This window comes from Capricornis sumatraensis, chromosome 3, assembly GCF_032405125.1.
Source record: "Capricornis sumatraensis isolate serow.1 chromosome 3, serow.2, whole genome shotgun sequence".
NCBI lineage: Eukaryota > Metazoa > Chordata > Mammalia > Artiodactyla > Bovidae > Capricornis > Capricornis sumatraensis.
The window spans coordinates 5,864,541-5,879,215 of NC_091071.1; the positions used below are offsets into that span (position 1 = coordinate 5,864,541).

General features: G+C 49.6%; 1 protein-coding gene across 1 annotated transcript; it reads right to left on the minus strand.

Annotated features, from left to right (window-relative positions):
- Window positions 1–968: 968 nt before the first annotated feature.
- LOC138076536 (paired immunoglobulin-like type 2 receptor alpha) lies at window positions 969–11,297 on the minus strand. The gene is made up of 6 exons (XM_068968754.1): window positions 11,243–11,297; window positions 10,535–10,930; window positions 5,750–5,944; window positions 2,735–2,765; window positions 1,662–1,711; window positions 969–1,229 (listed from the first exon to the last, which is right to left on the minus strand). The coding sequence occupies exons 1-6, from the start codon at window positions 11,295–11,297 to the stop codon at window positions 1,225–1,227; spliced, it is 732 nt and encodes a 243-aa protein (XP_068824855.1). The 3' UTR covers window positions 969–1,224.
- Between the last annotated feature and the right edge of the window lie 3,378 nt (window positions 11,298–14,675).

Genomic DNA, 14,675 nt, shown 5'->3' on the forward strand with positions numbered 1-14,675 from the left:
TCACCAGATGGTCAACACTGAAATCAGATTGATTATATTCTTTGCAGCCAAAGATGGAGACGCTCTATACAGTCAGCAAAAACAAGACCGGGAGCTGACTGTGGCTCGGATCATGAACTCCTTATTGCCAAATTCAGACTTAAATTGAAGAAAGTAGGCAAACCACTAGAGCATTCAGGTACAACCTAAATCAAATCCATTATGATTATACAGTGGAAGTGAGAAATAGATTTAAGGGTCTAGATCTGATAGAGTGCCTGATGAACTATGGACGGAGGTTCGTGATATTGTACAGGAGACGGATCAAGACCATCCCCGTGGAAAAGAAATGAAAAAAAGCAAAATGGCTGTTTGAGGAGGCCTTACAAATAGCTGTGAAAAGAAGAGAAGCAAAAAAAAAAAAGGAGAAAAGGAAAGATACAAGCATCTGAATGCAGAGTTCCAAAGAACAGCAAGGAGAGATAAAAAAAGCCTTCCTCAGAGATCAATGCAAAGAAATAGAGGGAAACAACAGAATGGGAAAGACTAGAGATCTCTTCAAGAAAATTAGAGATACCAAGGGAACATTTCATGCAAAGATGGGCTCAATAAAGGACAGAAATGATATGGACCTAACAGAAGCAGAAGATACTAAGAAGACGTGGCAAGAATACACAGAAGAACTGTACAAAAAAGATCTTCACGACTGAGATAATCACGATGGTGTGATCACTCACCTAGAGCCAGACATCTTGGAATGTGAAGTCAAGTGGACCTTAGAAAGCATCACTACGAACAAAGCTAGTGGAGGTGATGGAATTCCAGTTGAGCTATCTATCATGGTTCATTTTATCAACTTCTGGAAGGACAGAAGTTGAAGGTGACATCAGCTTTCTCCTTAGGTGTGTTCAGGCAAATTGTACAGGTCCTTTTATTTTTGCGGTGAAAGGCTGGGAGGTTGAAGAGGGAATTGGGGCAGGGCCTGTGTGACTCTCAGGTCCTTGGTGACTTTCAGCACCTGCAGGCCTCTGAGTCGTCTGTGTCTGGCCGGGGTGATTATGAGGAACTGAGATCCCTGTGCGCAGCTGACTCAAAGGAGGTCCTCACTCAGCCCCACTCCTTAAGGTCTTTAAGACAGAGTAAGGGTCTCTTCTGGGGTTCCCAGTGTGGAGGGGGGAGAGGAGGCACTGCTCAGTTGGTGAGGTCAAGCTGGAGAGGGTGAGGGAGGCATGGAGGACTTCACCATCATCCTGGGGGAGAAAGAAATGGGAGGGGTGAGACAGCAGAGGGGAAGGGGTCCCATCTCAGAGCCACGATCCCACAGCTGATGCCCCATTGACACCACAGTTCCTCTGTCCATCCATCCCACCTCCTCCAAACTTCACTCTCATCCTTTCAGGCCCTAACTGGAGCTGCTTATGTTATTGTTGTGTTCTGGTTTCATAATGTTGTCTTAGAAAAAAACTCAAGATGTACTGGAACCAGGTGATCAGGCAGCCAGGGTAGAGAAATGGGCAGGGGCTCCAGCAGTGAGGTCATCTCTAGGTCAGGACCAGGGTCTCAGGGGAGGGTGGGTGAGGCAGGGGAGAGGGGAGGATGCTGAGGGCACCTGTGTGGGGAGGGGGTTTGGGGAGGAAAAGGAAGACCCAGGTGAGAGTGGGGATGGTGGTGGCAGGACTTACCTTTATTACCAGTGTTCTCGTAATTCTCTTCCGTGTTTTTGAAGGACTCCCTGAGTGGGAACAGGAGGGCAGTGATGTGTCAGAGTCGGGGCAGAAAAGAGCTACCACCTGCCTCGGGCTGCTCCTCTCACTGGAGGCTCTGTGACCTGCCTGGTCACACTCGGAGATGAAGGCAGAGGTTTGAGGCTCTCAGGCGGAGGCTGTGTGGACGGGGATGAGGGGCTGTTTGCAGTGTAGCCCCGTCCCTGAGAGCTGACTGGGGTGGACTCTTGCAGAGAAGCGGCTTTACTGAGGGGAGCAGGGAGGGGAAGCAGGAGGGGGTGCCCGCCCTCTGCGGCAGCGCCTGGGTCCAAACCGGAGCGTGAGAACCAGGGAGCTTCTCTCTGGTCCCCTGGGCGGTGCTCAGGCCTTGGTCCCCGAGGAAATGCCATCTGGGGAGGGGTCCCGGGAGGACACTGTCAAGAGTCAGGAAGGCAAGAAAGGAGGGAGGGGCTGTGAGAAGGAAAAGCCTGGATGTGGCAGAGAGGATGAGAAAGGAAAGCGGTGGGCGGTGAGGAGAGTGAGAGGAAAGGAAGAGGAGCCGGGGCCAGAGGAGAGGGAGCCAGACTGGGGGCCGCGAGGGAGGCCGCTCTGAGGAGAGACAGGGCAGAGCAGCCGGAGGCCCATGTCACAGGGCAAAGGACAGACTGGACGAGGAGCAAGAAAGGGGACAGAGCATGGAGCAGGCGGGTGTGTTCTGGAAGGACGGTGTTCAAGGGGGAGACAAACCAGGATGAACAGAGGGAGAGGCTGAGACCTGGGGATGGAAAGAGGAAAGGCGGGTGCCAGAGACAGACAAAGGGAGACGTTCTGGGAGAGAGTCAGAGAAAGTGCTGGGCCACGGCTCTGACTGTTGAAGGATCAGGAGCCTCAGGAAGTGAAGAGCCTGGCCTGTGGGGACTTGGGAGGATGTGGATGGAGGCCCAGGAGGGGAGGCCCGTGAAAGGCTCCCTGGGGCTGCGCTCCGGAGGAAACTTCTTGCTCATAAAATAGCACCGCCCCCCACCCCCCCATACTGGAGGACAAGCGCTCACCTGGCTGGGGTCCTGGCTTCAGTCTGCACACCTGCAGGAGGACCAACAGCGAGTCACTGTGCCATCCACGGAGGCCTGTCTCCTCCCTGCCTTTCTGCCCGGCCCCCTCCCTGGGAAGGGCCTGGGCCTCAGCTGACCGCCCCCGCCCCTGTGGCACCCCGAGGCTGCCCGCACCTGTCCTGCCTTGTCTTCACCATCAGTCAGGAGAGCAGCTCTTCCCGCACCCAGAGCACTGTCACTCTCTGACACGGTGGTTTTGACCTCCCCCGACTCACGTGACCTCAGGTCCACTCAGCCAAACCCTGGACTCGTTTTCTTTCCTCTTCCTTTTCAATCACTGGGACTGAGAACTCTGACAGAGCGAACACTAGCCTTTTTATGCTCAGCTATCTCTCCTTCCGGCTCTCTTCGGTCATCATCCCTCTGTACCTGTGTGTGACCTCACTGCACTCCTGTCCTGATGATCCACTCTCTCTCAGGTTACCCAAGCCCCTGCTGAGCCCTCTCCTCTCCACCTGTGCCTTCTCATGGGCTCCCTGACCCCCTGGGTCCCCCTGTGCTTCTGCCACACTTGCTGACACGTCTCCAATCGTGGATGCTCCCTGAGGCAGGGGATACTGTTTATTGCCCCATAACCACTCCTCCTTGTTCAGTTACAGAAACTTTTTATCTGGAGTGGCTGCGTGCGCCCCAACAGACAGATGTAGGATCTAGAACTAAATCTAACCTATAAGGGACTTCCTGAATAGTCCAGTGGTTAAGAATCTTGTCTTCCAATGCAAGGGACACAGGTTCAATCCCTGGGTGGCGGGGGTGGGGTGGGGTGGGGTGGGGTGCAGGTAACTAAATTCCACAAGCTGCACAGGGCAACTAAGCCCGAGTGCCACGAGGAGAAAGCCTGTGGGCCACCACGAAGAACCTCCTCCCCCCACCCCCCAAAAAACGACAGCAACCATCATTTAAGTAAAAAAAAGTTTTTCAATCTCACCAATAAGACATAAGGGGAAGTTGTGGGTAGGACTTGACAAAGGCTCTTAAAAGGAGGACACAGCTGGGGAATAGTCTTTTTGTTCTTTCATCGTGACTGGATTCAGAAATAATGGCTGGAATTCTAGCAGCCATAATGAACGATGAGGCGGCCTTCGGGAGAGAAGCCAAAATGCAGAACAGTGAACAGAAAGGTCGGAACCTCAGTGCTTATGGATAGCAGCTTCTGCCCCTGGCTCCACACTTTTATACAAGGGGGAAAAAAGTAAACTCTGTGTTATTTAACTCAACCATTCCTTCTGGATTTCGGTGCTAACAGCTGTACGCAAATTCTAACCAGTAATTCCCAAACGTTTCTAAACCTGTATGCTGTAATGCTGCTGGGGGGAGACATAACTATGTGCAATGATGTCTTTACCCATTTGTGGATTCTCATCTGAGCTGATCCTCAAATATCATTTTGCATTTCCACAGTGACTATGTCACATTTTCTCTTCATCTCTGACCCTCATCTTCCCTCTCAGGAGACAACCACTGTGGTTTTCACTCTGCAGAATTAAAAAACCAATTGGTATGTAGTTGAATTTATAAATATTTTTATTTATAGCTTTGGATATTTTGTCATACTTAGGCCAGTCATCTTCAACTCATGGTTGTAAAAGTTTCACCTGCTTTCTACTAGCACTAGGGTTATTTTTTCCTCATTTCTATCTTCAATTTTGGTGCAAATTATAAGGCAGGGAGCCAATATTATTCTTTCTCAGCTGTGACTCCATTATTCCAGAAATACTCATTCTTCCCCCTGGATGAGAAATGCTTCCTTTTAACCTGCTAAATTCCTGCATGTATTTGGATCTCTTTTTATCCTGCTTGTATCTGATTTTTCACTTTTATTCCGTTTGTTTACCTATATAATCCAGAATTACATAATTTTAATTGTTGTAGCTTAATTATTAAGTGCTCATGCTCATATAGTGCTTACTCTGTAAGCAGAATCTCTTCTAAATGCCTTTTGTTTGTCATGACACCACCAGGGAAGTACTGTTTTCATTCCCATTTTACCGATCAGTATAGTTCAGGCTCACAGCAGTAGTATTAGTGTGCCAGAGTTTACCAGGCCAGAGTGTGAAGCAGGATTTGGCTGCAGGAACGCCCAATTCTGTGCTTTTCAAGCTCTGAGCTTTACAGTCTGACAGGGCTCATCGCTCTCTACAAATTTTAAAAATTATTCATGTATTTATTTTGCTGTGCCATGTCTTGTTGCAACAAACAGGATCTTTCTTTGTCATGCGTGATCTTCCTTGTGATTCACTGACTATCTAGCAGTGCATGGGCCTCAGTAATTTTGGCCTGCAGGCTTAGTTGCTCTGAGGCATATGGGATCTTAGTTCTGCCACCAGGGATCAAACCTGCATCCCCGGCATTGCAAGGCAGATTCTTAACCACTGGACCACTAGGGAAGTTCCCATATAGCAAATTTTAAAAAATATATTTCAAATAAGTTTTGGAGTGTGTTGTGGCGTAAATAGTTAATGCCTCTCGCCCTGTGGTCTCTTTCAGCTGTAAATGCACACATCCAAATTTCTGATGGGCATCTCTACTCAGATGCCACACAAACATAAACCATCCCAAACTCAAGAGTCATTCTTCTCTCCCAATCATGGTCCTTGACCTCCTCTGCTCCCTAATTTACTTCGTGGCCTCACCATGGCCTCATTTGCCCAAGTTGGAAACATGGGACTTATTCCCACTCCTTCACCCTCACACCAATGCAATCACCAAGTCATACTGGTTTTCTCTCTTAAACTTTTCCAGGATCTGGCCTCTCCCTCCACGCACACAGACACGGTAGGTCCACGAATGCCACCTGAGGAGGTCACTAAAAATGCAGATTCCCAAGCCCAGTCCTCAGGTCCGGCAGGAACTTGTATTTTAACTGAGCACCGCTGGTCATCTGGTGCAGTAGGTTCTGAGAAACACCACAAGCTGGGAATCTTGGGGAGAGGTTAGGGGTCCCGGACCACTTACCTTTGCTTCTCTTCCACCAGAGGTACACAGTCAGTCCTACGATTGGAATCTTGAGCAACACGATATTGGCCAGCGCCAACCCGACTATAGCTTCCATGGTTGGGGCCCACAGCTTGGAACTCTTTTTGCCTTCTGAGTCCCCGAGGCCAGCTGTGGAAGTGGTGGTGGTAGGACCCCAGGTGATTGTCTTGCTGCCTGAAAAATATGCAAATTCTTCACTAAAGGGGTGGAGGTATCTGGGTGAAGCTGTCACATCTTGTTCCCTAGTTTGGGGAAAGTGGAGGTGGGAGCAGGTCTCTGAAGCTCTCCCACAGGGAGTGGAGTAACAAGAGGTGGCGCTGGAAGCTCTGAATCCTCTTCTCTGCTTTTAAATCCTGACTCTACCACTGACCAGTGCTATGACCTCAGAACCTCATTTTACCACCTACCCACAGGTGAACTAAATCACAGGATAAAAATTATTTATTGTAGTAAAAGACACATAAGATGAAAATTACTATTTTAACCATATTTAACTATAGTTCAGTGGCGTTAAGTACATTCACACTATTGTACAAGTCTCACCTCCATCCATCTCCTGAATTTTTCACCTTCATAAACTGAAGCTCTGTTCCCCCATCCCCCTTCCCCCGAGCCCCTGCCCCAGCAGTCTGCTTTCTGATTCTGTGAATATGACTGTTCTAGGGACCTCTTGTAAGTGAAATCAAACAGTATTTGTCTGTACCTAATGTATACTGGAATCCATTTCTAAGGTTAACTTAATTTCTAAGTCCTACCAATAGATTGTAGCTCTTTTAATAGACAATTAAAAAATTACTCAATACTCCACTAAAGGGAAGAAAATCCCAAATTCCAATGAAGTCTTCCGGTTAGTGTGGACCAAATTCATGTCCATTCTTATTAGAAATTAATAATAAAAGTGTAAATACCATCCCTCAACTAAGACTTTCAAATTTAAAAATTATTTAATTTTACTGACATATCAGATAAAAATGATAGGAATGCAAGTTAAAAACCCTACAAAACTAAAGCTTCTATAAACTTTCATTATTTTAAATGTGAAGATGTTTTAAATGAATGAAAGATTAGCATCCAAGAAACGAGTCACAAAAACAGCGAGGAGGCAGCTCGAAGGACACTCATAGTTTGAATGAAAACCTAGACTGGACACATATTTAAGGAAATAGAACAGCAGAAGGAATAAAAAATGCAGAGAAAACAAACCAGAAAGCAGACAAGACTCTTATAAATCTAACAATGTCAAAAGGGTACTGAAATCATACATGCATTGAGAAAATCATTGAGAAACCTACAAAGCTCTGTGAAATGGCTGATTTCCTGAGACAAACACAAATTGAAAAGAATTAAAAAGTAGTAAACTTTAATGGGCAGACAAAGAAGAAATTGAGGACAGTTTTAAAGAACTACCTTTTGTAGAGATTTCAAGCTCAGAAGGTGTAATGGCTAAATTCTTGTGAAAATTCAAGGAGTGGATAATTCCCAGACAGAAGGTTCCAGAATATAGAAATACAGAAAATGATGCAATTCTAATTCCAAAACTTCCAGATGTACAGGCTGGGTTTTGAGGAGGCAGATCATGGAGAAAGCAAGGGAATTCGAGAAAAACAGCTTCTTCAGGTTCATTGACTACACTAAAGCCTTTGACTGTGTGGATCACAACTAACTGTGGAAAATGCTTAAAGATATGGGAGTTCCAGACCACCTCGCTTGTCTCTCAGAAACCTGTATGCGGGTCAAGAAGCAACAGTTAGAACCTGACATGGAACAAATGGACTGGTTTGGAAAAATTGGAAAGGAGCACAACAAGGCTATGTAGTGTTACCCTCCTTATTTAACTTCTATGCAGAGTACATCATACGAAATGCCGGGCTGGATGAACCACAAACTGGAATCAAGATTGCTGGGAGAAATATCAACAACCTCAGATGTGCAGATACTATCACTCTAATGGCATTAAGTGCAGAGGAATTAAAGAGCCTCTTAATGAGAACGAACAAAAGACAAGAATGAAAAAGCTGGCTTGAAACTCAATATTAAAAAATCTAAGATCATGGCATCTGGTCCCATCACTTCATGGCAAACAAAAGGAGAAAAAATGAAAGCAGTGATAGATTTTATTTTCCTGGGCTCCAAAATCACTGTGGATAGTGACTGCAGCCATGAAATGAAATTTCCTTCCTTGCTCCTTGGAAGGATAGCTATGACAAACCTAGACAGCATATTAAAAAGCAGAGATGTCACTTTGCTGACAAAGGTCCATATGGTCAAAGCTATTATTTTTCCAGTAGGCATGTACAGATGTGAGAGCTGGATCATAAAGTAGGCTGAGCAGTGAACAATTGACGCTTTTGAACTGTGGTGTTGGAGAAGACTCTTGAGAGTCCCTTGGACTGCAAGATCAAACCAGTCAGTTCTAAAGGAAATCAAGCCTGAATATTTGTTGTAAGGACTGATGCTTAAGTTGAAGCTCCAATACTTTGGGCACCTCACCTGATGTGAAGAGCCAACTCACTGGAAAAGACCCTGGCGCTGGGAAAGATTGAAGGCAGAAGGAGATAGGGGTGGCAGAGGATAAAATGGCTAGATAGCATGGGTGACTCAATGGACATGAATCTGAGCAAACTCTGGGAGATAGCGGAGGACGGGGGAATCTGGCTTGCTACAGTCCATGAGGTTGAAAAGAGTCAGACTTGACTTAGTTACTGGACAGCAACAAAAACATAAACCTTATGCTAATCTGCAATCATAATCTGGACTGCTTCATACCCTCCTTCAGGGATATTCAGTTCAGCTCATTTGCTCAGTCCTGTCCGACTCGGCAATCCCATGGACTGCAGCACGCCAGGCTTCCCTGTCCATCAGCAACTCCCGGAGGTTACTCAAACTCATGTCCATCAAGTCGGTGATGCCATCCAACCATCTCATCCTCTGTCATCCCCTTCTCCTCCTGCTTTCAATCTTTCCCAGCAGGGATAGTAGGAGTTCACATTTATGACCCTTTAAGGGGGTTTGTAGTGTGAATTGCTTTCCTCCTGGTTGTCCCCATTGCTGGCTTAGGGTTTAACTCCTGTGATCTCCTGAGTGAGTTACATACATCTATTTCCAGCTTCCCCAATTTTGTTTTTGTCCTCCTAGATCAGAAATTTTTTTGTTGTTGCTGGTTTTTGTCTTAAAAACTCCCTTCGCTGTCATTCACTAAATTTTTAGAGGGAGTGGAGATAAACATGTGCATATAACTCTCCATCTTGGTCAAAACTTATGCTTTACTTTTACAACTTAAATTATAAAAAGTAAACATTCAAAAGATAATGTTACACACTAATAATAAAAGCAAAGAATGGAGAGGAAGTTAGGGAATTAGAAAAGGAAGAAGAGAGATCTAAGGAGGCCAAAAACCTCTCAGAAAAGGTCATTTAAGGAAATATGGAGGAGACACAGGAAATATCAATCCAAGGCTGTCTCGGTGAATTCAGATTCTGAGTCACTATCTGTTTGCTTTGAAATCAGCATAGTGGTCAAGAAGGGGCAGTCGTTTTCCAAGGGAGGAGTCAGAGAGAGTGCCCTTCCCAGCCCAGAGCCATCATCCCTTGTAGACACTATTTAGAATTTCCAGCACAAGTGATTATATAAAGCAAACTATCTTAGTCAATCACTAGTTTTCTAAAAAGTTATGGACAACAACCCCCTTACTGCCTGTGACTGTCAGAGAGAACCCACCCCCGTTGCTCTAGAGACAAATAAATTGAGGTTCAAGTTCCGACAGCCCATTGAGTGACAGAGGGAGATCTGTTAAAGCAACACGTCCACTGTTAGGTTAAAAATACTCAAGACAACGAGATGACAGGTCAGTAGGTGAGGTTGAGAGGCTCACGGTTTAGAGAAGAGGTTCTGGGATTAAACTGGGGTCAAACCCCACCTGCACCAGGAGTGATGGGGCAGGTGTTTGCTGTCCAAGGACGGCAACAGGACCAACTGTTACATAGGGTCGTGGGGAAGGTCAGCTGCGGTGATGCTGCCAAGATGTCCCCCCGGGATGGAGGGCACAGTCAGGGGAGCTGCCAGGACTGCTGCCTCGTCATGATGAGGACAGAGGGGCACGGTCAGGGTGGACTTGGGGACAGGGTGACTGGAACCTCATGGGGGGATGCTGGTGGGGAGAGAGGGAAGGAGGTAAAGGGGATGGAAGGAGGGAGAAGGAGATGGAAAGCGAGGAGAGATGAACCGAGGGAAGGATGGTTGAACTGATGTTCTGGGGTTCAGAGCAGAGAAGGAAGGGGAGATGGTAAAACAGGTGATGGGGACACGGGGCCCCTCGGCACCTGCTGTGTGTGTGTGGGCTGAGCTCATGGCTGTGGGGGGACAGACATGGGGCAGCTGGGGCTCCACAGAGGACTCAGGACAAAGGGGAGAAGCCACACCCCAAGGATGTCAAGTCACCTAGGACGTGGGGCGAGGGCGGGGGGCCGGGTGGAGCCCAGCTTGGAGCAGGAAGGGAGGACAGCTGGGAGCACAGGGGGTGTGGGGGCCTGGGGTGGGGGAGGGGCTGGATCTGGAGGGCAGAGAGGGGGATGGGCAGGGAGGTGGTCCTGGGTTGGGGAAGACTAAGGTGAAAAGGGTAAAGTTGGCAGAGCCCTGGGGAGGAGTAGGGGGTGGGCAGGGAGAAGAGTTTGAGAGAGGAGAGTCAGGAAGAGGGTGCCTGAGCCAGGCCTGGGGCCCAAGGCACCAGTGGCCTCCAGGAGCCTCAGGCAGGACAGCTGGACTCACGGGGGGTGATGGTGAGAGTGGTCCCCTCGAGGGACTGCCACGTCTGCTTGCCGTGTCTCAGTGTGTCCAAGTGCACCCGGCAGAAGTACACAGACTGGTCCTCCCTCCGCAGGTTTGAGATCCGGAGGGAGCCGTTCTTCTCAGGCTCTGTCCAGTTCAGGGAGAGCCGGTTCTTAAAATTCTTATGGATGAACAGAGGGGTCGTGTTGTAGATGAACTCCCCATGGAAGTGTTTCCATCTCCAGGATATTTTCGTGTTGGGAACCTTGGCTAATTCCCAGGAGTGAGAGAAGGAGAAGGAGAAGGGGATGAGGATGGAGCCACCCTCGGGGGCTGAGAGATCCGTTGGTTGCTTCATCTCAAGGAGAGGCTCGCTATTTCTTTGTGCCCAGTGACCTAGAGGAGGGAGGGAGAGACTCTGAAGCTATGAGGAGAGACACAGAAGGTGACCCCAGACCATCGGGCACCCTCACCTGCAGGGGAACGTGTGACGGTGTAGGACTGGCCCTCTGGCCTGCATGATCCCCTCTCCAGGCTTGGGGCAGGCAGGAGGGTGAAGGGTTGGGGGACTCAGCACTGTGGGAGCCGCCCTTTGTTTGTTGGGGGTGGAAAGGCCTGGCCGGCTACCCCAGGGAACCCTTCTACACACACCCAGCCACAGCCCCTCCCTGGGGTCCCTGGCAGAGCAGGACAGTTCCAGCCACTCACCAGCCTGCAGAGACGCCAGCAGCAGCAGCAGGGGCAGCAGCAGGGGCAGCCCCATGGCCTTGCCCTCCTCCCGGGTGAGAAGACAGGCAGAGCCCTCAAGGCCAGACGGGAGGCCTTGGGGGGGCCCCTGGGGGAGTCTCAGCACCAGGAGTGAGGACCAGGCTCCTTCAGAGGACGGAGGAGGGTGGGGGCCTTCCCCAAACCCGCCCACCCCGACAGTGACGGGCACTTCCTTTATCAGCCTGGCTTCTTCTTTTCCTTTATTGCAAAAGGGCCTCCCTGTGGTCAGTGCACAGGGAGCCATGATCTGGGGCTCCCCGCCCCTGTCTTCACGCTGAGGGGCTGGTCCTGACCTGCGCCCGCTGGGCCTCCTCCCCCTCAGCTCCTGCCTCCCCGCCCTCACAGCTCCCTGGCAGTCGGTCTCTGTGTCTCTCCTTGTCTCTGCTTCTCTGAGTGTCTCTCCTCCCAGGGGAAGGGGCGGCAGCAGGACCAGCTGAGGCTCCTTCAGGGAGAGGTGGGGGCCGAGTCCCTTGCCCAGCTGCAGCCCCTCAGGGAGGAGCAGGGGGCAGCCGCTGGTGGTCAAGCTCAGCCCGCCTCACACACGGGGGCGCCAGCCCGCTCTGGGCCCCTCTCCCTCCAGGCAGGGGCTCCCCTGCCGTGTCTCCCCCCTCAGTCTTCAGGCAGAACCAAGGCCCACCAGGCCCCTCCCACCCTGGTGCTCCCAGTGCCGTCTCACACCGCCCCTGAGGGGAGGAGTCATGGGTCATCCTGGTGACAGTCCCTGGGATCATCTCTGAGGGAGACACTGCCAGCTGTGACTGGTGGTGGGTGAGGTGAGAGACTGGGGGCTGGTGATCTTGGTGATCCCAGGGCTGCCTGTGAAGGAGGCTCCGCTCACCACCTCCATGATGAACTTGGCATTGCGTATTGAACAGACCATGGTGGTGGGAAGACACGGTTTTGACTTCCTTTCTCCTTTTCTCAGTTCCCCCCACGCCGTCCTAGTAGAGTTTTCCACACTTCTCTCATGGCCAGCCAGGCAGCCATGCTCTCTCTATGTACCTGTATTTCCAGGCAGAAGAGGACAGATTCTGCGCTTCCATGGAACCCTCTTATCTGACTCAGCCCTAAACAGGCTTTTTCTCACTTCCAGCTTTAGGACATTCTTTGGTGGATGCATCCTTATATCCCTTTTATCCCTGGGGTAAACTGAGACACAGACCTTAATGTCACAGAGAGTCCCCAACTCTCCCATTCCTATCGCGGGAAGGGAAGATGAATTCCTGTTATCAATTCAGCCCAAACATCTTCAGGATCCACAGAGAGGTCACCTTGAAGGCTCTTGCTTCCTCCAGGACTGGACTTGGGCCACACTCAGGTCTGTCTGCCTTGTGAACTTGGCTCTTACCCAGACTGCCCCTCCCCCATCAATCACCCCCAGTTAACCTCCCTTACTTCCCCTTCCTCCCACAGCCCAGGCTAGAGGGGGTCATTCATCGTGCTCCATTCAGCTGGCCACTTCTCAGGGTCTGAGGAAACAAAGGCACGAGGGATGTGAGCATGGTCTGGGCCCGAGCAAGGCAGGACACATGAGGCACAGAAAGATGATGACGGATTCTCGGAAGGACAGGGATGGAGGAAAGAGGAGGGTCAAAGTCTTGGTCCCTACTCTCTCCCATGGACGGTCCACGGGCCTCTGCTGACATCAGCACCCTTTATTTCCTCTTTTTTTCCCTGGGGAAGGGGCCCAGAGAAGGCTTGTCCTGCCTTGGTTGGGTGCAGGTATGCAGTGAGCCCTCCAGGACCTGGAGTCCAGCTGGGAAGGGAAGACCCACAGCATGAAACAAGCAGAGGGAGACCCAGGCCCCACAAAGTTAATGTTGACACAGGCAGGAATGGCATCTCCCACTTACTGTGTGCTGGGTGCCTTGTATTCACATTGACTTATTCTTATTTTCTTATTCTGTTTTCTTATTTGCTGTATTCCTGATGCTCTGACATCTGGGGCCTCAGTGACCAGGGACAGACTGTCCCAGGGCTGCCAGTTCTTAGAAGAGCAGTGGACGTGCCCAGGAGCTCACCTGTCAAATACAAACCAACCAGTCCAGAGCCCATGCTTCCCACCACTTCCTCCATTTGGCTCTTATGCTGCGCGAGGCCCATATTCTTCTGCCTTATTCACTCCAGGGCCAGGTACCAGGTTACCAGTGAGAGCCCCTAATCCCCAGAGCCTGCAGACGTGGTTCACACCAGCCAATCCTAAATCCCCCTGCTCTCCCTTGCCTGTCTTTCTCAAAGAACCTACAGCAAAGCCTCCTGCCCATGATTCCCCCTTCCTCTCTCTGCTTCCTGACTGATCCTGGTGCTTCCATGCATCAAGTGATGGGCATCTCATTTTTAAGGAGTTGCGAATATAAACTGCATTCTTCATAACAGTTATTTGTGTGCTTGTCTTACCATACCTGATTAAAACAAATCCAGATTTTATTTTTAAATATAAAATATTTTATATTAGTATTTTAATAATATCAATGTAAGTCCCAAAATTATACAACTGAAGGAAAAAAACCAGGAGAAAATCTTTGTGACCTTGGGTTAGGCAAATATTTCTTATATTCAGTGCCAAAAGTATGATCCATAAAAGAAAATATTTAAGAATTAGAGTTCATCAAAATGAACAACTTCTCTTAACTCTCTCCACCAACCCCAGGAGGTAGGCAGGGTCTATTTTGATCCTCATTTTGTGTGGGAAGGAACTTGGGCCCCAGGTGAGACTATGAGATTCAACCGAAGTCACACTGTACGTGAATGTCGGTGGTGGCATTGGGTCTGAACCCAGAGCCCGTGCTCCCGACCACTTCCCCATGCAGTGACAAAGATCAGCAGCCCTCTGGCCACATTAACAACCAACGCTTCCCTTTTCTGTATTGTCTTCCTGCTACACACGGAGATGCTTGAGGATCTAATGGGACAGTGGCTCAGGGGGCTTTGGGTCCTTGTCACCCAGCACAGGGTGTGGGGTAGTTGGTGCTGACCTAAAGTTTATGGAAAGAAGGAGAGATCTTTAAAGGACGGGTATCGGTGTGATGATCCATGTAGCTATCCAGGCCGTGTGCAGAGCCCTCTGTGTTATCCTGTCCTCACTGGGCCAAGGGAGGTCCTGTTACTACCCCCACTTTGCAGATGAGAAGCCAGAAGCTCAGAGGAGGGAAGTCCTCTGCCCCACAGTTGGCTCCAGAGCCTGCATCTGCAGTTCCTGCCTCTACCACATTCACAAGGTTCATCTTTGTGTGACTAGGTTTCCTCAAGTCACTTGCTCCTGATCCACCTGACAAATGCTGCTGGGGCTTTCAGGAGATGAGAACAGAGGGCGAAGAACTGGGGAGTAAAGGCTGACCCCTGACCTTGCTGAGCTTCCAGGCTGGGAGACGTG